This window comes from Mytilus galloprovincialis, chromosome 7 (genome assembly GCF_965363235.1).
Source record: "Mytilus galloprovincialis chromosome 7, xbMytGall1.hap1.1, whole genome shotgun sequence".
In the NCBI taxonomy this organism is placed as follows: Eukaryota; Metazoa; Mollusca; class Bivalvia; order Mytilida; family Mytilidae; genus Mytilus; species Mytilus galloprovincialis.
The window spans coordinates 67,806,993-67,834,034 of NC_134844.1; the positions used below are offsets into that span (position 1 = coordinate 67,806,993).

General features: G+C 33.5%; 1 protein-coding gene across 1 annotated transcript; it reads right to left on the reverse strand.

Moving 5' to 3' along the window:
• Window positions 1–9,098: 9,098 nt before the first annotated feature.
• LOC143081903 (sulfotransferase 1C4-like) lies at window positions 9,099–16,998 on the reverse strand. The gene is made up of 6 exons (XM_076257554.1): window positions 16,852–16,998; window positions 14,037–14,247; window positions 12,571–12,897; window positions 11,885–11,985; window positions 11,121–11,283; window positions 9,099–9,242 (listed from the first exon to the last, which is right to left on the reverse strand). Exons 2-6 carry the CDS (start codon window positions 14,227–14,229, stop codon window positions 9,112–9,114), a joined length of 915 nt encoding a protein of 304 aa, XP_076113669.1. The 5' UTR covers window positions 14,230–14,247; window positions 16,852–16,998; the 3' UTR covers window positions 9,099–9,111.
• Between the last annotated feature and the right edge of the window lie 10,044 nt (window positions 16,999–27,042).

A 27,042-nucleotide genomic window follows, 5' to 3' on the forward strand; every position in this document is an offset into this window, starting at 1 on the left:
TGTTTCTTTTAAGTTATTCAACATTAATGATTATGTTAATTAAAAGGTACATTTTTCTGAAAATGAAACTTTACAGCTGCTGTTAAACCTTCTGCACACACTGTTCGTGAATTATTCTTACTATTACAATGTATTAATTCTAATAATTTCTTATTATTTAAAAAAAAATCATAAACTTGTTGTTTGTTTATTTATCATTCTTCATTAGAATACATGATTTAGCAAATTTACCTTACCATATCGGGAAATACGTTTTTAGTCGGATCTTAACACGTACTTGTGATTTGTTTAAAACCGGTTTTGATAAAAAATAAACGAAGAAATGTCGAAATGTTCAGGACTTAATTAAATCCGTATTTCGGTAAGATGGTGCAAGCATACGATTTTTATTGCGTCTTACACTTTGAGAAGCGAATAATCTGTATCTACTTTATTCAAATATTGTGTTAAAACGTTAATTATGAGCTATGAAAGTCAAATGGCTCGAGCATTTTTCTTAGGAAGTTTTAAAAAATTGTGAAGAAATATTCTTACGGTGGGTTAGCTTTCATCAGTCTTCACTATCTATAGATTAACAACTTTTGGTTATATTTATAATTTAGAATCATCATTGAAGGTGGAGCACGATTGCACAGTTAATTAATATTTTGATGTGCCATTTGTATGCAAGAGTGACATACCGTTGTTTTATGTGCAAATTCGAAACAGTTATGCGAGTATTCTCTCCCTTTAACAGGTTCATTATTTTATAATTAAGTTTATGTTTCTAATATAATTTCATTTTTTTTATTTGTGTATCAAAAACATTGATGTACGAATATAATTTCATAAATATGAAACGTTTAAAATGATTACATACCTCTCATTCACCTACTCACTCTTACCAACTCACCCACTCACTCTTACCCACTCACTCTCTCACTCTTACCTACTCTCTCATTCACCTACTCACACATCCATGCAACCACTCACCCTCGCGTTCACCCATTCACCCACTTACACCCACTCACTCTCTCATTCACCCACCCATTTTCATTTCTCATTCACCCACTCTTATCTCTCATTCACCCACCACTTCACCCACCCACTCTCATCTCTCATTCATCCACTCACAACTCTCATTCACCAATTCACTCTCTCACCCACTCACTCACTCATTCACCCGATCACACTCTCTCATTCACCCACTCTCACCCACTCACTCTATTCACCCACCCACTCTCATCTCTCATTCACCCATTCTGATCTCGTTTACCCACTCTCATCTCTCATACACCCACTCGCATCTCTCGTTCTCCCACTCTTATCTCTCGTTCTACCACACTCTCGTTCTCCCACTGTCGTTCTACCTCTTTCGTTCACCCACTCTCATCTCTCGTTCACCCAGTCCCATCACCCACTCTCATCTCTCGTTCACCCATCTCTCGTTCACCCACTTTCATCTCTCATTCACCCACTTTCATCTCTCATTCACCCACTCTCATTTCTCATCTCTCATTCACCCACTCACTCTCTCACTCACTCACTCACTCACTCACTCACTCACTCTCTCTCTCACTCACTCTCTCACTCACTCACTCTCTCACTCACTCATCCATCCATCCATAGACTGAAATGTCACCTTTCCGTTGACATCATTCTGGGCATTTTTACAACCCATTAGGTCTATTCCCAAAATTCTGGCTGAGGCAATGCTTATGTTCTACTCCGCTGTGAGTTAACACAGTATATCCAGGAGAACACCATTGTCCACCAGTATGTGGGAAAGGTTGGCATCCTCACCTTCAGTTATACTTCATTAGGGGAGGAGCAAAATCAACAAGGTGACGTGAAACACTATATTTCAAACAATATTATGTATGCTTTGGTATATTTGCAATTGATTTCTTGCAGTTTAATTTTCCTGAAGAAACTTTGTGTCGTGTTGCTATTATCTGCATGATGATTGTTTAGCGTCTGTTTACTTTTTAAACTTGATTTACTGAACATATTTTGAATGATGTGTAATTGAGAAAATTACAAATAGCCATATTAAAGGGAAGTAAGTACATTTTGTTAATGTAAATTAGTATATACCAGTCAACAAAAGAAAAGATACGCAAGTTTGAAATCCAATTTATCATTAAATATAATAAATATGAAAAACTGATATCTTATCCAATGAAAAACATTCATTCACAAATCAAATGCATATGATTAACAGAATCGGAGCAAATTGGAAAATTAGAAAATACTGAGTTACATGTATTGAACACAGGGGGAAAATTTATTCAGCGGGAAACGATGACAATTTCAAAAATGAGTATTCAGTTTTCAAATATTTCCAAATGCATTCAAAATATGAGGTTCATATATCGATTTTTTTTTTGGTTAAAATTACGGTTTTTAAAATTACAAAAATTAAAATAAAAAATGTTCGCGTTTTGCTTCAAATCAATGGTTTTAATACGAAAATAACACTCTGTTAAAAAAAGACCAATTTGGCAGTTATTTACCTTGGAACATTGTGTACTATATATCAAGTTTCATTATTAACAAATGTCGGGGGGAAAGTCCATATTTCATTCTTTAAACTCCTTAAATTTTCAACCTAGATCATAAATTGGCACTTCAGCGAAAACAAGCATACATATACAATTTTTGAATTGCTTGATTTATTTGATTTTTTTTCCTTACCAGCAAACACTTTTCAAACCTCAAAATATTTAGAGGCAAATTTTCCTTACTAGATTATTTTTCGCATTGTCTTTGTTTACATTAATTTAGTGATGCTTCAGATTTACATGTACATGTATATCATAAATACATAAATAGATGTTTATGTCACTCGTAAAAGAGTTATGAGATATCATTCTATAAATAGGTAACCGGTCAAAACGAAAGAGAATTTCATTTAAAACAGCCCATACTTGATGTGTGTAAAGTTAGCAGCCGGTTCGTTATTCGATATTCGATATTCAATATCCAAACGGCTGCTAGCAGTCGGTTGAGTCGGTTGGATATTCAAAATTTTTTTGAAAATCATAACAAAAGTATAATAATACTTAATAACATTAAAAGCATGATTTTCATAGTTAAGAGAACTGATAAGATACGTAGGAAAACGTTTCATGACCTCTACAAGCAAGCCTATCGTAAATTCTCGTTGTTCTCGAATATAAACCCTTTTCTAACTTGCATATATTTGTCTTTATGTAATATAGATGTGTGTCAATAAAAAAAATAATTAAAGATGTAACTTTATATACGATGTTTCTTAAAACAAAAACAAAAACCGATAACTCTTGAGACATTTAGGAATATAAATAAAAATATTTGGAGCGCCCAAAACATGCAAAAAAGAAATATATAATGAAAACCTACCTGAAACCGCTTGAATGAGATGGAAAGCCCCCTGAACTTTCAATGTGCTTAAAAATGAATTAAATTATAGACTCTGTATATATAAATGTTGTATTAGAAGGATTTCCAAGAATAATGTCGTCTTCGATATCTATGGAGGGCTTAGGTTGTCACTTTTCAGCTACATATCGTCAAAATTTTAGGACAAAGGGCACAGGGCAATGATTAGAGCCCCCTGATCTCTCAATCTTTCTAATATTATGCAGACATTTAGTTAATAGGTAGATACAAACATGATTAAAAGGAAATTGGGTACTCATCCTGTCTTCCATGTGTACGGAGCGCCCAAAGTACCAGTTGGATATTCAAAATATATAGTGAAAACCTACCTGAGACCGCTTAAATAAGGTTGAGACCCCCCTGGACATTTCATGTTTTTATATGTTCATAACGTATTTTTTGTCGCAGAAAGCTCGACATACGGAAAGTGACCCGGCGGAGGCGGCGTTAGCTTAGTTCTTAAAAGCTTTATATTTTGGAAGGTTGATGACCTGGATGATTCATACTTTGTATATTGACGCCTCATGTTACGAAGTTTCCCCCAGTCACATGTCCAATGTCCTTGACCTGAATTACACGGTTCAGTGATTACTTTTAATTCTCTCTTATTATAAGTAATAGGATAACTAGAATATTTGGTCTGTGCGTACCTTATAAGGTCCTCATACTCGATCGTCAGACAGTTTTCACTTGAGCTTGACCTTATTTCATGGATCAGTGAACAAGGTTAAGTTTTGGTGGTCAAGTCTATATCTCAGATAGTATAAGCAATACAAGTAGTACATGTATATTCGGTGTATAGAACGATTGTTAGGTGAACGTGTCCAACTGACGGGTGTCATCTGAACTTTGCCTCATTTTCATGGTTCAGTGGTTATAAGTATGTTTTTTTTTGTTTGATCTTTTTTTCTAATACTATATGAAATAGGTCTACTATATTTGGTGTATGGAATGGTTGTAAGGTATAGCTAGCTGGCAGGTGTCATCTGACCTTGACCTCATTTTAATGGTTCAGGGGTTATAGTTAAGTTTTTGTGTTTTGGTCTATTTTCATTATACTGTATGCGATGGGTGTACTACATTTATTGTATAGAATGATTGTAAGGTGTACATGTCTAGCTGTCCTGTGTCATCTGACCTTGACCTCATTTTCATGGTTCAGTGGTAAAGTTAATTTTGGGAGTTCTAGTCTTTTTTCTAATATTATATGCAATAGGTCAACTTTATTTGGTGTATGGAAATATGTTATGATTTATATGTCAGTTGCGCAGGTTTTACTTGACCTTGACCTAGTTTTTACAGTTCATCGGTCAGTGTTAAGTTTTTGTTTTTAGGTCCTTTTTTCTTAAAATATAAGCAATAGGTCAATTATATTTGTTGTATGGAAGAATTATTAGATGTACATGTATGCCTGGCATGGTTCATCTGGCCTTGACCTCATTTGCATAGTTCATTGCTTAATTTCAAGTTTTTTTAGTTAACGTTAAGTTAATGTGACAGTTGTAATGCAGCTCTATGTTTAGGACTATCAACATAATATCAATGATAAGTAATAAAGAAGGCGAGACACTTCAGCGCGTGCACTCTTGTTTAATATTGGCATGCATATAATTTATATTTGTAAAAGTCTAAATATTGCATTTCAAATTTCATTTCTAAAATATTATTATCTTCAGAATAAACAACTCCTCGTCTCTTATACTAATCCATTTATTACGTATTTGTAATACATTAACTTTAATAAGAAGGTCCAATCTGTTAGATGGCATGACGAAACAAACAATTCAACTTTATAAATATTTGACTTCTTTTGACCTGAGTTGTTTTTGTGTGTATTGTCGTACTATGTTTGTATATTCTACATTGTTTATATAAAAAGGAGGAGGAATACGCAATTTGGCGGCTGTCCAAAGTCAGGAGCCTCTGTTCTTTGTGATTTCCTACAAATGTTAGTTTATATGTAACTGAGGAATGACGTTCATATTCACTAAACTAATACCTTTTTTGTTTAGGGGCTAGCTGGAGCCCGTCTCCTCTTACATCCACTTTTGGTGGTTAGTTGTTTCATTGCCAATCATACTAAATCTCCTTTATCTATAGACACAATTTAATGTTCTTACCTTGTAACAAACTATAAACATTGAAAAAATTATTGCAACAGCTTGATATTTTAAAACTTGAAAAATCAGTCTCTTATTTTAGATGGAATATGATAAAATATTTGTAAAATAATATTGAAACGTAGTTAATGATAACATTGGCATTCAAACGAACAACAAATGTATAAACAAAAAAGGTTTTATCTAACCAAAACTTGTATTCAAAATAAGGTGTTTTTGTAAAATACAACTTTTACTGTAGTCGAACTTAACAATGTCAGACATTTCAAATTATAATTTTAGATAATTGTTCACATCATAGTTGATTGTTATACGCCAAAGAATTAGTACTTTGTGCGCAGTCTCCATTCAAATGGATGACCGCATCATAGCGTCTTCTGATTCCTGCCATGAGTCGACTAGTTTGTTGCTAAGGTAGCAGCAACCATTCCTGGCGAAGGGTATTGTTTATTTTATGACGTGTGTGAACTGAGGTGTCCTTTTGTGCACTGTACACCCAATAGTGTTCCAAATATTCTCGATATGGTTCAAATTCGAGCTACTATCGGGCACAGGAAGATAAACCGAATTCCATTGGAACAATGGATCTTCCTCCACGATGCTAATTTCCAACTTTGGCGAGCTCTGCACTATATTTTAAACGGGCAACTGTGTGTTTGTTCGTAGGCAAAGGTCCCAGAATTGATCTTTTCGCACGATAACAAGTAGCGATGAGCCGATCTCGAATAGTTCTTGTTTAAAGGCTCCTGTATGGTCATCACCCTCTTTGTAGTATTGTATTGTTTGTAATGGTTTCCTTCTGAACAACCTTCATATATTTGATTTTCCCTAGCAGATGTTATAGAGGGTCTTCTTGATATCGGAAGGTCTTTACATCGTTTGTTGCCTGATTTGTATTCTCAAAACGACTTATAGTGGAATGGTGATAACCAACAATTGTCACAGCGACATACCTGTTTCTCTCATGCTGATTATCTGCCATCTTGCTGCAGTTATGAGTTGTGGATGACCAATTATAAGGTGCCAATCACATAACTTTATAAACTTGGTTATTTAAAGTGTTGAAAACAATGAGGATAAAAACATCTGTTTTATTGTTTCCGAGTACAGTAGCTGAATGTGCAGATAAGAACTTATCGAGTCGATATTTATTGATTAAACTCAGTGATATTTAAACAATGTTTAACTAGTTCTATTTCAACAAATTATATCACAAAAAAATAAAGAGTGTTTTTTTAATTTGAATTTCAATTTGGTGTTGCAATACTTTTTTCCATGTGTATATGCTTAAATAACTATTGTAAAATGATAGATACATGTACACCATGTTAAATTTTCACACTTGTAATTGTTTTTTGGTTTTTTTGTGTTTTTTTTTAATTTTAGCGAAATAAATTTTAAGACCTTTAAATTTGCGGTTTCTTAAAACGATAATATACATTAGGCACGCATGAGATGTCGAAAAATTAGCAGTAATGAGATCAAATGAATACTTTATAGATTTGAAAAATGAAAAGAACGACAAATAAAATAAGACATTCAAAACCCAAAAAACGAGTACAGATGATAGAAGAAAAACGATAACCAAAGGTAAACATAAATTATAATTCAGACCACGAAAGAATACCATGAACTGCAACTGTTCTATAAGACGGTTTATAATATATGTCTTTTTGTAAAATAATTGATCAACATGTTAAAATTGAAGTAGTTACATTTTAACACTTAATTTCCATGAGGGTCTGGATGTCATTTATTTCTGTGTTCTTTTTTAAGCCATATTTCTAGACTCCAATCTTAATTGACTAGGATTGCCAGTTTTCCTATCGAAGGTCGGTGGTTTTCTCCGGGAACTCCGTCTTACTTCACCAATAAAAACTGGCTGCCATAAAATAGCCAAAAGTTGGCGCGTAAAAGTGGCATTTAAACACCAAAAGGCAAATCAAATGTATTATTAATGCTTCTTGTCTATTATTCTCTATTCTTTTTGGTCGATTTTTCTCTTTTCTTTATATGTTTTCCCTTTATTCACTCTTCAGTAAACCACCATCCACACCCTCTTTCAAATTTTATCAAAAGTGTAGAATATTTCTTAAAGAAATCTCAATAGGAAAGTATTGTTGAACTGCGCTCGTCATAACACATAACCTTTGTATTGCATATTATACATTAGAAGGTGTGGTATAGTTAACATGTGTACAACAATTCAAACGAAAAAACTAAAGGCCTAACTTGTGTACGAAATAATGAATGAAAAACAATACCAATCAGTTCTTCAGTTATTTGTTAGATTACAATATTGGTATCTGTATATTGTTGAAGACTGTGTTCTGCCCCTGACAGTCCTTTGTGTATTTGTTGTCGTTTAGTAGCTGTCTCATCGATGTAACTACACATCTTATGTTATTGTTAAATAATCTAGTGCTACATTGTACATAGTGGCTTTGAAAAATACGTTTTTTGTTCATATAGTAATAGCACTATTGCAGGAGTTAACAGTTATATACTGAAAGCTATGTGTGGAAGAACAGTAATATAAGGCATTGAAGGTGGAAGTACACTAAGATCTAAGTTCCTAAAATGCCGACTAGTCGATTCTGCGTTTATAACTATAACTTGAAAATCTTAGAAATAAAAGAAAAAAAGAACAATTAACAAATTAAATATAAGTGTCAAGATATGTTAATAAACATGATATAATTAAGAAGATGTGATATGAGTCTTAATGAGACAAATCCCCATGCAAGTCACAATGTTTAAAAGTAAACATTTATGTGTGAAAGTACGGCCTCAACATGGACCCTTAGCTCACACCGAACAGCACGTGATATAACTGGCGCCAACATGGATGAAGAATTCTTTATTTAACACTAACATTCACAAATGTAGTGTACTCAATGAGCTTTGTGGTTTATTTGACCTTTTTGACTTAAAACAAAAATGTTATTTTCACTGATGATTATAGAAAAAAAAGATGACTGTGGAGTGCTTACCAATGAAACGACTCTTCACAAGAGACCAAATGACAAAGAAATTAACAACTATAGGTTAACGTACGGCCTTCAACAATGAGGAGTTAATCCCATACCGCATAGTCAACAATACAAAATGACACAGAAATTAAAAACTATAGGTTAACGTACGGCCTTCAACATGGAGGAGTTAATCCCATACCGCATAGTCAACAATAACAAACGACAACCACTGAATTACAAGGTCATGAGAAAGGCACACATATATAATGTGTGTGTGTGTGGGAAGGGGTGGTAAACATATAAGCGGATTCCCCCTTAACTGGGAAAGTGGTTCAAAAGTACAACATAAGAACGAATTATGACAATCAATCCGTTGAAAAAGGCTTAACTCATCAGATGGATACATGTACAAGAAGTGCATCTAACAAAAATACGGAGTGGACGTGGCCGAGTACTTGTACACTCTAACAACAAAAAGACATTAGGTACAGATCTAAGAGTAAGTACTTGCAGTTACTGGCAGCTAGTTCAAAGCCACTAACAACTAATAACAAAAAATCATCTACTACACGAAACCCGCGTCTGGCGTAGAAAATTGAAATTCTGATACATTATTACTTTATTGTACATAATTCTAAATCAAACATAGATTTGTATGAACAGTCTTGAAACTCTTCAACATATTGGGCATCAAATTGTTCATTTTGTGCTACAGTGAAGTGTTTTTTCCAGTCTCCTACTATTCCTGAAACATAGTGATAATGAACGTATTTTCATAAAATATAACTTTGATTAATGAACATAAGTAAAGTGGATTTTTTTTAAAGGATAACATCACCATTCTTTTTAGTGTAGTATATGAAGAAAGTCTTAAGGTACCTTGCACCTATTCAGAATACATTAGCAGTCAAAATTTTTTTTTTTTTTGTTAACGATTAATTCTGGGTCGTCGTTTCGGTCGGCGTTCAATTCTTGTTGTTCTTATCCGATGGTTTGGAAAGCAAAAAACTTCTATTATCATCGTACGTTTATTTCTTATAAAAATGGAATTTTAATGTTACACGTATTCTGATTGGCTTGAAGTTTTTTGTCTATTAGTTCATAGATTGATTGACTTTTGGTTGATTAACGTCCAGTGTCTTCCAGTGTTTCTCTAACTAATAGACATAATTTTGTCATATGTCCGTGACGTCATCAACACTTTGCCAAGATGATACCGTTAAATATAGAATTTAGAATTTAATGAATAGAACTGACTGTTATAACATAACCTAAACAATGTGGCTTTGTGGGTTATTCAAGGTGCACACATTTCTTGATGTTATTTCTTCATAGCCAGAACAAATAGTACATGTACAATCATTACTTAAATGTTAGATTACAGGATAAATTATATATTAATCGTACATTGTAAAAAAATAGGAATTTCGTATATTCTCGCTATGAAACAAGAAAAACGCTCGGCAAATCTCCGTTTTGATTATTAATTGCTTACAACTAAATTCTACATATTTTCAGTGAACCAACAGGGCTTATCTAGCACATGAAACTGCAGTTTATTATTATTGTGAAGTTCGTTCAAAATAATCATTAGAAACCCAGAGGAATGGCTTAGAGATGTTAAACTAACAGTGGAACATGTGGAAAATATTACATACATATCAGGATAACTTTTTAATGTGATATCAAAATAGATAGCTTTATATTGAACGCAATGTATTAATTCGAGTAAATCTAAAAAAGATCTGCTTATCTGCAAACCCGAATAATCCAGTCGTTATATTACGCTTCCTATCGGTCACTACATTCCTCGAAAGGTAGAGAGAATCGGAGACGGTGAGGGCTTGAATTATTCGAGTTACTTATCTGCTCAAATCAAAAGATATTATCCTACTCGTTTGTAGTTTGTTGGGTTCAAGTTGCGGAGTTTTTAGTTTTCCATGTAATGCTTTGTAGTTTGCTGTTTTTTGTTTCGTCGTTAATTGTGTTTTGTCATGGTGATGTTGATTTTTCTTTTCATCCATTTTCTTAATTTTAAATTCTTTTTCATCCTTTATGATGTAAGCCTTCTCTGATTTTTTAACTTAAATATTGATAGGAATAGACATAACACTAGAATTACATGTACTCTTATTTTTTTCTATATTTGCATGTCTAGCACAAACACAACTGAAATGAGTTTTTATTAATGAAAATGTTTAATGTTATAAAAGAATATTTAAATTCGTGTTATATTGACTTCATGATTTTGGGTGCATAACATAACGGGAAAATGTTACTTTTAAAAGAAATGTCAGCAACGATATTAAATTTAATGCACAAAAATACCTTCAAGTTGCTTGTAAGATTAAATACTGAATTTCCAAATATTTTTCATTTATTAAACGATTATAATAAAAATACAGATTATTTAGAATTGGAGCAAAACAGCCTATTGCATACTCCGAAACAGTGACAATGTACATGCAGTCTTTTCTCCGAACCTCTGTCTTATGTAAATTTAGCGAAGAAACATCGCTGCTGTTTCAAAGTTAGCATGCGCCAATCAAAGAATACGTATCTGGCATATTTTTGACAAATATATTTAAGTTTCCTTTTAGATAAAAAGGAGTATTAAAGTTACCTTTTCTATATATGAATGTTATTCCGTCCTCAGCTTTTGAAAAATCAATCTTCTTTTCTTTCATGTTCTCAAATGATGTTGCTTTTACAATGTCTTCTATAAGTTTATCTGTGCATTGTACTTCTAGGAAGTCGGCTAGCTTTCTAATCTCTGTTTTGGGGTCCTTTATTATCCATTAAAAAAAGTAGATAACCATTAAAGTGAGAAACACAACACGTTTCAAGCTCACATGCACATACATTTTTTAAGTGTACTTCAAAATGACTGCATGTATGTATATTGAATTAAATATATATCATTGTGTTCAATTACTTATAGCCAGATATCAGTTTATGCATAAAAAATAAAACATGACGAACAGCATGTTATTTAAGTTTTTTAGAATTCATATCCAGCTCAAAGAGTTCTAAATACATAACAATATATTGTAAACTTAAAAAGAGCCGTCTTATTACGCGTATCTCATTTTGAAAATCTTGTTACATGTAAATCAATGAATTACAATAATGAAACACACAGTTAAAATTTTGTCGGGGCGAGAGATAATGTATAAGAATATATTGCTTTCACTACTGTCATCTGAAATAATGAACAGCAAACAATCGTGCTTTCATAAAAAAACAATTCTAACTGAGTGCAGATACAGGTTACATAATCATTTATCGACATCTTGTATGTGATTAGGCATAAACCAAGAATACAAACTAAGGTTATATTTGGTTGGAGATTAATTTATATTGATTATAAAATATACAATCACAAACCTTTTTCATTTCCTCATAAGAGCAAGTGAATATCATGCCAGGATAGTCTTTCTCTGCTTGTTCTATACCCTTTTCATAAGTGTACCATGATCCATATGCACCTACAAATATCCAATTGTATAAGGCAATCAAAATGCACTTATTATGTATAGTATCCACCTACATATAATTATTTGTAGTAGAAAATGCCTGCGAATTCGCAGTTCATTTGTAAAAGTAATGAAACAAAGAGTTTTGAAATTTCGCGAGTGGTACGTCGACTGCATGAACATGCACACAAGCGACATCAGGAACCTCCTGCCTTTTGTTAGTCTTGTTTTAAAAAAAATTTTGTTAATTAATTTCGCGGAATTTTGTCTGTCAGTGTCTTCCATTTTTGCTGAACTAATATATAGTCTTGTTAAGGGGTCACATGAAAACTAATTGGTGGCCTTTTGTTGTTTTCCGCTCTTTGGTTTGGTTGTTCTCTATGTTACACCTTCTCTGTTTCCATTTTCAATATATCACTACATTGTATCTGTCCGCATAGCAGTCACTTTTTTTTTTGGGGGGGGAAGGGGGGAGTAAAGCCAAGGTACCAAGAATTAACCACTGTCTTCATAGATTTCGATCAGTGTACTATAATAATTGCTAACACATTCGCAAATACAATTTTTATTCTTTTTATTAATGTATCAATAACTTACATTTTGCCGACATCCACAAGTCGAAAAACTCATTCCAAGTTCCAAAGAAGCTAAGAAATATATTGTCTTTCCTCGAATGGTGATAGTACGATGCGCATGTGTCTTTCGGGTTTCTAATCATGTGTATTATCTTGCCCCTTTGTACGATGTGTCCCTTCGGAAGATACCGGAACTGACAATGAGTGTTGAGTAGTCTAGGCGATGGAAGGTCATTCGTGACAGAAAAGTCGGAAATGGTTTCCAGCATCGTCGTAGCTTTGTCTTTATTATCGAGTTCTGCTGTTTTTCGGATTAACATACTGGTGATTTCGTTTATCCAATGTGTTCCTGGGAAAATGGATATTAACATCGTTAAATGCATGCATAATCATAATCTTTCAGTCAGTTTAATTGAAGTCTGGAGCTGGCATGTCAGTTAACTGCTAGTAGTCTGTTGTTATTTATGTATTATTGTCATTTTGTTTATTTTCTTCGGTTACATCTTCTGACATCAGACTCGGACTTCTCTTGAACTGAATTTTAAGGTGCGTATTGTTATGCGTTTACTTTTCTACATTGGTTAGAGGTATAGGGGGAGGGTTGAGATCTCACAAACATGTTTAACCCCGCCGCATTTTTGCGTCTGTCCCAAGTCAGGAGCCTCTGGCCTTTGTTAGTTTTGTATTATTTTAATTTTAGTTTCTTGTGTACAATTTGGAAATTAGTATGGCGTTCATTATCACTGGACTAGTATATATTTGTTTAGGGGCCAGCTGAAGGACGCCTCCGGGTACGGGAATTTCTCGTTACATTGAAGACCTGTTGGTGACCCTCTGTTGTTGTTTTTTATTTGGTCGGGTTGTTGTCTCTTTGACACATTCCCCATTTCCATTCTCAATTTTATGCATGTTTATTAAACTAGACAACATACAACAAGAGCTGTCAAAATGACAGTAAACCGGAATCTTTAACATTTGTTTGTGTTCTGGCATTTATCAATATTACAAGGACCAAAACTCCTAATAGGAAATTTTAAAAGGTTTGGTTGAACGGTTCATGAGTAAATGCACGGACACAACATTTTTTAAACTTTCAAGAACCGTAACTCCTGAACGGTAAAAGTCAAAATCGCCATTATTGAACTTGACCTCCATTTTGTTGTCAGTAACAACATATTAAAATTTTAAAAGGTTTGGTTGAACGCTTCATGAGTAAATGCACGGACAACATTTGGTTGCCGCCTGCCCGCCCTACTGCCCTACTGCCCGCCCGCCCGCCGTACATACCCAAATCAATAACCGACATTTTTGACACAAAAATCCGGTTAAAAATGGAAAACATATCTGTAAAATTTCAATAATAATTTCACAAACAACACAAAATGCACACAAAGCGCGTCGAGTCCGAATATAATACATGAATATTAACTCATATGACTCGAGCTTAATTTTAATCATTCGTGTTTGTTTAATGTTACAGATAAATACCTGACTTTGCATACGTGCATATCATAATGTCTGTATCTCTTGACTGGAAATTAGTGATATCTTTTAAAGCTTGTTCGGCTCCTTTCTCTCTGAATGGAAGGAAAGATGGATAACCAACTCCATCATGTTCCGGTAAGGGAACAGGTTTTAAACTCTCTCTAATTTTCTTTATTTTTTCCAAATCGAATGCCATATTTTAAGTAATATAATTCTGCAATCAAATTCAAATTAATTAATTTCGAATGATTTATTTTTTTATGAATAATATTCATTATATATCTACGGGGCTCGAAAAAGATACATGTAACTGTTGAGTCTATTGCGAAAAACATAATGTTACGTAATTAGATTGTTCGCGGTGTCAAGCTAGTTTGTGTTAAATTCGTAACTTCGTGCCGTCTGCCTACACTTGCAGAACAAAAATGTGAAGGAAACTAAACGGTCTTTCAAGCTAAAGCGTCGGTACTAAACTGACAAAGCAACGGCTTCGAAAGAAAAGGCCAAACAAGAGTACATAATACACAAGATTGATCAACAATGACCCTACATAAAACGGGGGGATATCAGATGGTAATATATTGTATATGAAAAGCAGATCCAGTTCCACACGTAAAAAATGGTGTTACAATTCGTGAAACCTTGAACAATACCATACCAGAAAATAAGAATATAATATTATAATCATGATAATGGTGCTATATATTAGAACCATAAAAACAACGATTGCGTCACTCTGTAAGATTTAAAGAGACAGGGCAGGAAAAACAAAAAGAATCCGTGTGTTCACAAACCTTAACTCGTGTCCAGACTAAGCCAACAATGTCAAAATGAAAACCAACTTGTAAACTTATTTACATACAAATAAAAGGATTACTATGAAATATTACGTTCTAGATGTTGACATAATTTAGTATGACTTATTATCACTTTCATAGGTCACGTTATCAAATGATAGGTTATGTAAGGTCAGTATATTGTAACTAAACTATGTCCTAAAACAAATAGTAGGTCATTAGCCACATAAGGACGCAAGGATACACATGGTTATTATCAATTGATCCAATGCATTTTATCGACTTTCCCACATCATTATTTTTATATTATACTTAAGCTGGGGTCACACATTCACGATTTTTACTACCGTCCTTGACAGGACCATTCCCGACTAAAATTTATTAAAAGTTTGATCAAGATCCTGTGAATCGTGGATGGAAATTCAAACTTTAATTAAAATTTGTTAAAAAAATAATTTGATCACGACAACAATCAGATAGTTTTCAGGAAGCGTCGATATTCAACCGTTTCCAAGCGAATATGTCCCGATAATCTCGTTCTGAATCCGCTTCTTATGCGATTCGTATTTTTCGCCAAGTAAAATTCGACCGAGTCTGTCACGACTGCGTCCCGACTCTGCCGAATGTAATTCGACAGAGATCAGACAGTGACCCGACAGTGAACCGACGCTGACGGAAGTTATCCGTTCAAAAACTGTCGGCATATTCGGGATGCTCAAGTACTGTCGGAACGTAATCCTATCACGGTCCGCTGTATCGCATTGCAAACAGCTTTGTACGGTCTCAGTCGTATTGTATTCTGTAATTGTCGGGACTCTGACGTGGGTATCATTGACGAATTTCGTATTAATAACGGGACTGTTTCGGAACGGTTTCGGCAAAAAACGGTTTGCAATCGACAAGATCTGGATGCAATCTGGACTCAATCGGCAGAAAAACAGCTATGAAAAATTACTCCAGATCATTCCCTTTCCACAGGACACCGGCCAGAATACACAAAACATTGTTCGGAATTCGATCCGATACAGCAGAATCTGTCACGACATAGCCACGATTGTAATCCGACTTGACAAAATCGGCTGAGTTGCCCCGAATGCTACGGGACGCACCTAAATGTCGGGGTGCTTTGCCGAACTATTCGCCCTTCCCGACCCGTAGGAATCTGTTACGAACTAAAACGACTGCATTCCGACAATGATAGGACATTCCAGATAATTGAGGATACTAATCCGACTTTTTCACTTTTCGTGTCGTATTGCTGTCTGATCTCAAACGGGAGCAATAATCGGCAATGTGTGAACCCCGCATTATGGCATTTTTAATACAAGGTATGGTCACAGTTTAGGCGTTATCCGTTTCATAAAAAAAGTGTATAAACTATACAAAACAATATGAAATTGTCAGAATTATAGTAGAAGACATCATAAATAGTATCATATTTTGCATTAAGATTTCTTAAAATAAATATACCTACAAAGTAGATCTAGAGCAATCTGATATGTCGGCATTATAACATCTTGGCCGACATTGCATTCTTTAATTATAACATGTTCAATACAAAAGAGTTTCCGCGTAAAACGACATTTGCAAGCAAGCAAACGAGAGATAAGCGAGATGTCGGAAAATAGCATTGCTTACTTACTACTTAATTTTCTATCGAAATGGACAAAGTAACATCAGAGTTGCTTAAATGCTTCCTACTACATTGTATATTATAAAACTATACATATATTGAGGTCTTCTGTCTAACATAGTATGACATTATACACACTCAAGCACGTGCTATTTGATTACTGTTTGCGACAATAGTTCTCAATAGTTAAGCAACTACCCAATAGTGTATAATGTCGAAAGACAAACACATATATGATAATATAAATGTATACAGAATTTCAAACCTTAATTTGATGACAATCTTATTGGTTCCAAAAAAGAATCATTTCTGTGTGTGATTATTTTAGGGTATGCTTTATCTCTCTTCACATTTAATCTATTGTGTGAAGCAAAGTTATAAGACTTACCTTGCAGTTACTTTTAAACTGATTTGAAGTCAGCACAATTGTTTTTAATCCAAGCTAAGTAGACGTCAGTGGTTATAATACGTGTTTTTTTTTTTTAACTTACAACTCTCGTTTCATGTGTTATAGTGTTATCTCACATATGTAAAAAGGTCAATTATAGTATGATTCGGGTATTGTACCTTGTATTTACATCGGACATTCTGATATTTAACCTCCACAAACTCTCGTTTCATATGTTACAGTGCTATCTAATACATGTAGTGATGTTGGTGGTATAATATGTCGGGTAACATATATGGTATTTACATAGGACGTTCTGATATTTAACCTTCCCAATCTTGACCCTACTGTATTTTCTCGTCAAAAACAACGATAATATAAGACATGGTTCACCTTTCAACGGCGTTGTTACAACTTTACTGCATTCTTTATATCTTCTTGTCACATATTTGTAATAATGAAAGTTAACATTTAACCAAAAAGTATACATATTGTATACCTTTTTTAAGATAAAATATTTAACATTTTCTTTTTAATGAACGGAATAGTAAGTTATATTAAATGAAGAATGAACTAAAATTAATGTTATTTCTTTAAAACAGAAAATACAAAAAAAAAAAAAAAAACCCAAAAAAAACAGATAAAACAAAAATCCCGAACAAAGAAAATAAAATTATCATTAAATTCTATGTCTTTTTTTCTATGGCATGGTATTGGTTGCAAAAATTCGATATTTTTTCATTCAAATGCAATATTTTATATTTAATTGGTATATTTCTTCATTGAAATGCAATATTTTTTTCATTTGAATGGTATATTTTTCATCTAGATGCAATATTTTTTTATTTAAATGGTATAATTTTTCATTTAAATGATATATTTTTTCATTTAAATGCAATATTTTTTCATTTAAATGCAATATTTTTTATTCAAATGGTATAATTTTTCATTCAAATGGTATAATTTTCATTCAAATGCAATATTTTTTATTCAATTGGTATAATAGGTTTTTTTTTATTTATATGCAATAATTGCATTATGGGAAATTCTTTGACGTCTTAAGGTCAAATTTGCAACAACGTTTGTGATTGGTCGATAATTGTTTGGATTTCTCCCCTTTCTTTCTAAACATGAGTGACCAATAATTAAAAAAAACGCTTCAGAATATCGCCCCTCTAACTAAATCTGGCGTTCGTGCGAGTCTTACACTGGCTGTTTCATTCAAATCTTGTGGTCCTATCTAGTATTTCTATTGCAAAATTTCGATGGTCATAACGTTCGGGACACTTTTCAAAAACTTCCATTGTATAAAGATATATATGCAAGTATACCTTTTTCAAAAGTAGATTAGACTTTAAATGGTTTTACACTAGTCATTTTTTTGGGACCCTTTATGACTTCCTGTTCGGTTTGAGCCAAGGCTGGATGAAGAGTTGTCTCACGGCACTGATACCACATCTTCTTATATCTATATACAACGTAAACTAGACGTTTCTCAGGCTGTTTTCTTTTTTTTTTAATCCTTTGCCGCGCGTGTTGTGTACTATTTGAGAGCTAAAGATTTGTTTCAGTTCTAGTTGTTATTAGCTTTTACTCGCGGCAAATTTCCAGTAATTGCATGTCGGTGCTTTGTGTCTATTGTCTTAAAATTAGTTTGTTTGTCTGTGTCTCGTTTCGATCTTTTAAGTTAATCTAATTGCAACTGATTGTACAGGTTGTTATTTTATTGTACTGTTATACCACTGTCCCATATTCGGGATGCATTGAGTGCTCACAAACATGTTGTACTGTTACACCGCTGTCCCAGATTAGAGGGAGAATTTGGGATCCCGCTAACATGTTTAACCCCGCCACATTCTGTGTGTATGTGCTTGTCCCAAGTCAGGAGCATGTAATTCAGTGGTTGCCGTTTGTTGCTTTGTTATACATATTTGTGTTCGTTCATTTTTTTGTGCATATGTACATTTATTCGGCCGTTAGCTTTCTCGATTCAATTGTTTTACCTTTGTGATTTCGGGGCCTTTTATAGCTGACTATGCGATGTATGCTTAGCTTATTGTCGAAGGCCGTATGGTGACTTATAACTGTTGAATTCTGTGTCATTTGGTCTCTTGTGGAGAGTTGTTTCATTTGCAATCATACCACATCTTCGTTTCTATATCAACCCTGCCATAGTCTTTGTTTACCTGTCCAAGGTCAAGAGTCTGTAGTTTAGTGGTTGTCGTTGGTTCATGTCTCGACTCATATTTGATATTTTGTATATTGTTTTGTTATATATAATTAGGCTGTTAGTTTTTTCGTTTGAATTGTTTACATTTTCATGTCGGGCCTTTTATAGACGACTTTATACAGTATCAGGTTTTTGTCATTGTTGAAGACCTTACGATTGTCTATAATTGCTTACAACAACTTCATGTTTGAACTCCGGTGGATTACAAAACTTTTAAGAATTTTGGTCCTCATTGCTCTTCAACTTCGTACTTTATTTGGCCTTTTTAATTTTTTTGGATTCGAGCGTCACTGATGAGTCTTTTGTAGACGAAACGCGCGTCTGGCGTATATACAAAATTTAGTCCTCCTGGTATCTGTGATGAGTTTATTTACATGTTTTTGCAATCACATTCCAGCTCTTCGTTTTTATATTATATACCTGACTTTTTAACTCGTGTTTTCATGAACAAGCATGAAATATTTGTCACTGGGTGTTAAAATTAGCAACAATCAATCAATTTAAACTTGTGTTACAATTGTAAATAAGAGCCATTTTATATTTATATATTTGTTCGGGTGGGGACAGAGGGATTTCATTAATGAATATGGTTGCCTGGTAAGGGCTGAAAAATTGGCATGATAAGCGACAGATTGAAATGAATAATAATGCCCTCCCTTCCCTTCCCCATCCTTCATTTATAGATTTAAACTGACCAACACGGAATAGCCCAATAGTGTTGAAAGTAGCGTTAAACACTAATCAGTCAAAAACCCTTCCCTAGAATACCAAATAATTGTCCCTTAAGGATGTTCGCTACTCTGTTAAAAAATAACAAGCTTTTTAAAAGACTATCATAAATTGATAGTATATAAATAAAGTAACTAAAATAGTAGAAAAAAATGAAGGGTCTGTGTGCTTGTTTTCGAGATATAAGCCATTGAAAATTTGGCGGGAAATAGTTCTCTCTAGATTTTTCATATATTTAACATTGGCACCTTATTTGTTTCAAAAACTATGAAAAAATAACAAGAATTTTATAAAATTTTGAAATTATCGTTTTAAACTTTATGTAATAAAATTATGAAAAGAAAAGTAGGGGTTAGTGGGCAAATTTTTTTAATGACAATACATGGATAAAACCAGAGGAATTCGAATATCTGGCAAAAAATTAAAAAAAATGGAGGAGCAAACATCCTTAAGAGTAATTGTCCGTGTAGTTTTTATATTTATCCAGCTTATCGTCCTACTGTCATACCATAAAAAACGTTTATAAAACAGCTCACATTCTAATACTGTGGCAAATATTTCATGTATATTACGCTTTGGATTTCAAATATTTTTGCCACGAGCATCACTGAAGAGACATGTATTGTCGAAATGTGCATCTGGTGCAAGAAAATTGGTACCGTTTATTTTATAACTACCACTGGGTCAATGCCTCTGCTGGTGGACTATTAGTCTTGAGGGTATCACCAGTCCAGTAGCCAGTACTTCGGTACTGGCATGAAAATACGGATTTTTGGTGTTATTAAAATTTGCTGTTACAAAATGATATAAATTATTATAAATTAAGGAATGTATCTCCCTCATGCAAAACTCTGATTCCTTTCACGGATTTGGCTATACTTTTTGGACCTTTTGGATTATAGCTGTTCATCTTTTATATAAGCTTTGGATTTCAAATATTATGACCACGAGCATCACTGAAGAGACATGTATTGTCGAAATGCGCATCTGGTGCAAGAAAATTGGTACCGTTAATTTTATTGAACACAGAGAGAATTACACCGGCACCCTTTGCCAAAAAAAAAAAACCCTTCTTTTTCTCATTTGTGCCTTCGGACTTTATGTTTGGAATTGTAGTTTCACTTTCCATATTCGGTGTTTACTCTAATGTAAGCTCCGTGTGGTAAAAATCACATGATGCAGGACTATAGTATCTTGGAGTTAGGCTATTTCTTTTTTTTTCGGGCGTATACTCCAAGCAAACAACATGCATGTGTATAACGGCCCTGTAGATTTTCGTATTAAATAAAGAAAGTTGCCGGTCAGGTACATGAACAGATTGGTTAGAAAGCAAGGTTTTAATTTTGATTAGATTGGAAAGCTTAATTCGAGGGTTGAAAATAGAGAGCACAAAAAAAGGGGGGGGGGTCCACAGGGAATATTTTTATCTTATGAACACTACATTTGAAAGGTTTATTTTTCTTTTTATTTAATTAAAAGAGAAAAACGAATGTAAAACAAATTGTGAATGGTCTTTCTACCTTTCTCCCATGCCAAGAAATTGCCTCCGTTGAAATTCTGCAATCACCCCATAGAGCAAATTACATGAATGATTAATATTGACCATTTGGTATATGGCTGTGTTCTAAGCGACACGTACATGAATGTCATAAATTAATAATTTGTTGAATGAAATCAAATCTTTAACTTCTAATGGGTGCCGTAGGAGGTCGACCGGAATTTTTAGCTAGGATTTCTTGGCATGATAAATGAGAGCACATATTATAGATAGTATTAAATATGAAGTTCACGCCTCATACAGTGAAGTCATATATATGTCATAGGACTATTGTTGTAACATGGGTTAGTAACTGGTTCCAATTGATCCTGAATTGTCTTTATTAAAGAATTAGTTCCGGAGCTTAGGTCTCTACTTGTCACGTCGGAGTCTCTGCTGGTTCTAATGTTGTAATTAGGTGATTTTTTTTCTTCATGTAGCAAAAAAGAGGTGGCTTAGCTCAAATAATTATAACGTCCTGGAAGGCTTTTTATTCTTTTTTATGTTTGCCCTCCTGCAACGTCTCTAAGGATCAAGAAAAGTAAAAAAAAATAATATACATGTAGCACAAAAGAACGTCATAATAACATGTATCTGGACTTTGAGGGGGAGGGGGTACTAGCTATATATTTTTTCACTTCAATGTGAAGACTGTAGGGGAGTTTCTTCAGTAAGGGTTTTTATTGGAGATGTTTTTGCAATGCATGCAGGTATCTGTTTCTATCCATGAACAAGTTGTGTGTCAAATTAATTATTATTATTTGTCACTCGCATTTTTTGCTCTGCCTGGCCATTATTGGCATAAATTGCCAGTGAACGAGCTCGCACGAACGCCAAATTTTAGTTAGATGGGCGATATTCTGAGGCTGACGCGTTTTTTTAATTCTTAGTCACTCAAGTTTAGAAAAGAAAGGGGAAAAAAATCCAAATACTGAAATACCGACCAATCACAAACGTTGTTGCAAATTTGACTTTTAGCAGTCAAAGAATTTCCCATGATGCAGTTATTGCATAAAAATAAAAAAACTATTATACCTTGCTGATTGAATTAAAAATATTGCATGCAAATGATTTTTTATACCAATTGAATAAAAAATATTGCATTTGAATGAAAATTATACCATTTGAATGAAAAATTATACCATTTGAATGAAAAATTATACCATTTGAATGGAAAGTTATACCATTTGAATGGAAAATTATACCATTTGAATACAAAATATTGCATTTGAATGAAAATTATACCATTTGAAGGAAAAAATTATTCCATTTGAATGGAAAATTATACCATTTGAATAAAAAATATTGCATCTAAATGAAAAAAAATATACCATTTAAATGAAAAATTTTACCATTTAAATAAAAAATATTGCATCTAAATGAAAAAAATATACCATTCAAATGAACAAATATTGCATTTAAATGAAGAAATATATCAATTAGATATAAAATATTGCATTTAAATGAAAAATATCGAATTTTTGCAACCAATTATACCATGCCATATTTTTCTAGCTGTTTTCGTACATATTTATTAATTGTACATGACTTTTTGTATTAAAGTGTGTGTTCATGTTCAAGCGCATTTCTATGACAATGTTCACTTATTTTATTTTCTTTTTGAATTATTTTAAAGCCAGCCTGTAATTTGAATTGCTTCACGTTTTGTCATGCATGTGCCTGTTATAGCTTATTATGCGGTATGTGTTTTTCTCATTTGTGAATGTCTTGAAATCGTAAAACATTCAATACAAATAAAATAGAAAACAAAATGAAAAAATGTTGTCCATTCAACTCAATATGAGTAAACGTTTATGGATGTCGTTATGTTGCTCATTTAAGAAAAATTAAACGATTTACTCGCATTAATCCCTTTTGCTAATATATTTTTTTCTGAATTCTTTTGTGTGCATTATACCGGCAATCTACGAGGGAACACTATTAGTTTTGTTTTACATATCGTTTTGGTATACACGTAAATATTGTTTTCTTTCAAAATTTGCATCGATGAACTTAAGCCCTTTTCAACTGAATTTTTATAGCTTGTACTTAGGTGGTACTGTAACACAACTGGCCCAGCAGTTATGGGGAGGACTGACGCGCCTTTAAACTAGTTTAACCCCGCCACATTATACATGTGCCTGTCTCAAGTCAGGAGCCTGTAATACAGTGGTGTCGTTTATGGGTGCATATTAATATATTCGTTCTATATTTTATAAATCAAGCCATTAATATAAAAAAGAAGATGTGGTATGACTACGAATGAGACAAATCTCCAAAAGACACCATATAAAACAGAAATTAACAACTATAGATCACCGTACGACCTTCAACAATGAGAAAAGCCCACACCACATAGTCAGCTATAAAAGGCCCAGATTTCGCAATGGTAAAACAATTCAGACGAGAAAACGGACGGTAATAATATCTATATTTCAGTATGGAAAATGCTTTGTAATCAAACTATACGAAAAATGTAGAAGACATTCGATATAACTCATTTATTAGTACCAATTTGCTTAGTTCAGTAACCATCCAGAAAATGTTGTTTTACCGTATGTATTACTGTTGATATAACCTGATCCCTCGTTGGTAGAGTGTATACGAACGTAAACACTATCACCCTTCGACGCATGTGCAACAACGGTACCGCTAACTGTACCATCGGTATGTCCGTTGCGGAGGTAAAGGGATCCGTAAACGGAATTATTAATCATTAACTCAGTTGAATGTCTTGCAGAATACAATCTAACTACCCACACAAACACGTAGATCCCAGTCTTTGGACAAGTAAATACGCCTGTATGACTGTTATATCCACTTCCCTGGTTTGTTTTTGCTACATCAAATACCAGTCGACGACCAACTCTCGGGTTTCTTAATAGTTTTGACATGAAGGCGTAAAATGCAATTACTGTTGATTCGGGAGTTTCTTTACTGTTTTTACTTCGGTAATTTACAGTGACATCATACCGACCTACAATTAATTCAAAATTGCGTCATTTAGATTTTAATTATTGAATTCAGACACATACATTAAGAAAACAATGTTTTTATTTCTTTTATGAGTGAATCCTTTTTGTCGATTAAGACTTTCATGTAAAAATAAATGCAAATATCTATAGTTAAATTGAGAATAGAAACGAGGAATATGTCAAAGAGACAACAACCCGACCAAAGAACAGAAAACAGCACAAGTCCACCAATGTGTCATAAACACAACTGGAAAATCCAGTACCTGGAAGCAGGCTTCAGCTGGCCCCCTAAACAACATGAAGCTACTTAAAGGTCAAAGTTATATTTTGTATTTTCATTCTGAACTGTCGTTGTACTCAAGTGATATTAATAATTGCAGTTGGATACTCAAAAAATGATCAAGATGCATAAAGCGAAGGTTATATTGTATTTTCGGTTAAGTACGTGTAAGTACCGATTATCAGGTTTTCTGTATATTGATAATGAAATATCACAGCTGTGAGTCATAATTAGAAGTGATTGTGTCGAGTCAGTGAAGCGAAATTGTCCAAAAAGGCGTTGAGATTTTTTGTCGAGCATCTGAAATTTTACAAAATCAATATGATGAAAATCAGATAACCGATTTATTGGATTGTTTTTGATTGTTTTTTAATTAAGGATACAATGCTTTTTTGCAATTATATTTGAATGTAAACGGTAAACCAGCGCACATTTTGTTTAAAACGCGACAGGGTCTTATTTTAAAAGATGCGTTAATATTTCAAACTTTTACAATCATATAAAATTACAATAAAATCTATTTTTTTAATTACTTTTATATGCTACAAACATTATATTGTGAATTACTTTAGAGATTTTTTGAGATTATCAGATTGATAGAAGTTCAGAGAAATCCTATTCGGATCACTAAAGTACAACAATACTAAGTACTCATTTTATCTACCTACATGTACATAAAAATAAAGGGATGCGGTAGGATTGCCAGTGAAACAACTATCCTCCATAGTTCAAATGGATTGGATGAAAGCAATTATAGGCAGCTATACGACCTTCAACAGTGAGAAAAATCCATGCGGTATAGTCGACTATAAAAGACCCTGGCATACAAATGTATATAACAATTCAATCGAGGAAACCAGCGGCCTAATGTACAACACAACAATGTATGAAAAACAAATATGATAGGCAGGACCCAACGACAACGACGGAACTACATGCTCTAGAAATGGGACAATACAAGAAATGTGGCAGGGTTAATCCTTATATCACCATATGAAGGACCACAATCCAAATAACCAACATGCTTGTTAAAGATATAACAACTGACAAATTTTAGCGTGATCTTTTATGGAACAGCTTTTTATAAGACTTTTTTTTTAATATGATTCTAAAAATGACTTGTATTTTGCGTGTTGATGCTTTGCAATTTGAAACTGAGAAAAATATAGAAAATCTATTTTCGGTTTAGTCTAGTACAAACTGTGTAAAGTAAATAGCATTACCATGATATTTGCCTCTAGACTTAAAACTGTCATCACTTTATCAAATATCTGTAGAGTGCCAAAAAGTATGCTTTATATGTAGTCATCGTTATACAAACATGTGTACTAAGATTCAAATTGATTGGACTTCAACTTCAGCATAAACAACATTGATCAAAAACTTTAACATGAAGCGGGACAGACGGATGGACGGACGAACGAAGGAACGAACACAAAGACCGAAATAAACACCATTATGCGCTTCTACTATCGTAGGTGGAGCAAACAAAAAAAATAAAAACAACACCAAAATACACATTAATGTACTCAGATTAAGCACACAGCAAATATTACAGAGATTTGCATTTCGCATAGGCGATTATTCCAGGAAAATATTTAAGTTTTCATATTATACTATTTCTACAAATACAAATATGTGCTGTTGAATGTATTACAGACTTCAAATTTCAATTCTCCTAAAGAGTGACTGGAAAATAGAAAAATGGGCAGTTTGATTTCTTTCGACTGGCAGTGAAACCCTTAAGGTTTATACATATTTATTTATAGTGGATTGGGAAACAAGTTATTGCAACTTAAATTAATCCCTTTTCACTTTGCGGGTGCAAGTGATACCTTGTAGCGGCATTAGCCTGCTCTTTTTCGAAATCTACAACGTGTTTTTTACGTGCAAGTGAAACCCTTGACAAAGTGGGTTGTCTTATGGATGTGCAGGATGTCCAAGTACATAGCCACGTCTAGTCAGAATGGGGACTTTAAATATAATGCCTTGCACGCTCTCTGCATTTCATGAACCAATGCAATATCTATATTCGGGGTCCGTAGGTGTCGTTTTGCAAGGTAAAATATCGGTGCCATTAAAATATACCCTCATTTTTCAGTGGCAGACCAAATTTCCCCGACCTTCATGCGGACAAAATTTACTGTATTTATTGTATATTGCTCTCATTTTGAACATGTCTGACCAATTAGGCTTTGGACGTTAAGTAACCAACGATCAATATATTCTGTTAACTCGTTCCTCAATTTACATAGTTCGTTAAATTATATTCTCAATATGTTTATTTGTTCCTGACCTAGGAGTGTTATTCATCTTTAAACCGTATAAAACTTCAAATATCGTTATCATCGTTACATGTACCTATTCCCTTTCTAACACGTTATCTCAAACTGAACTGCAAGGTCATCACAGAACTGAAGATATTTCAGGACAAACGTCA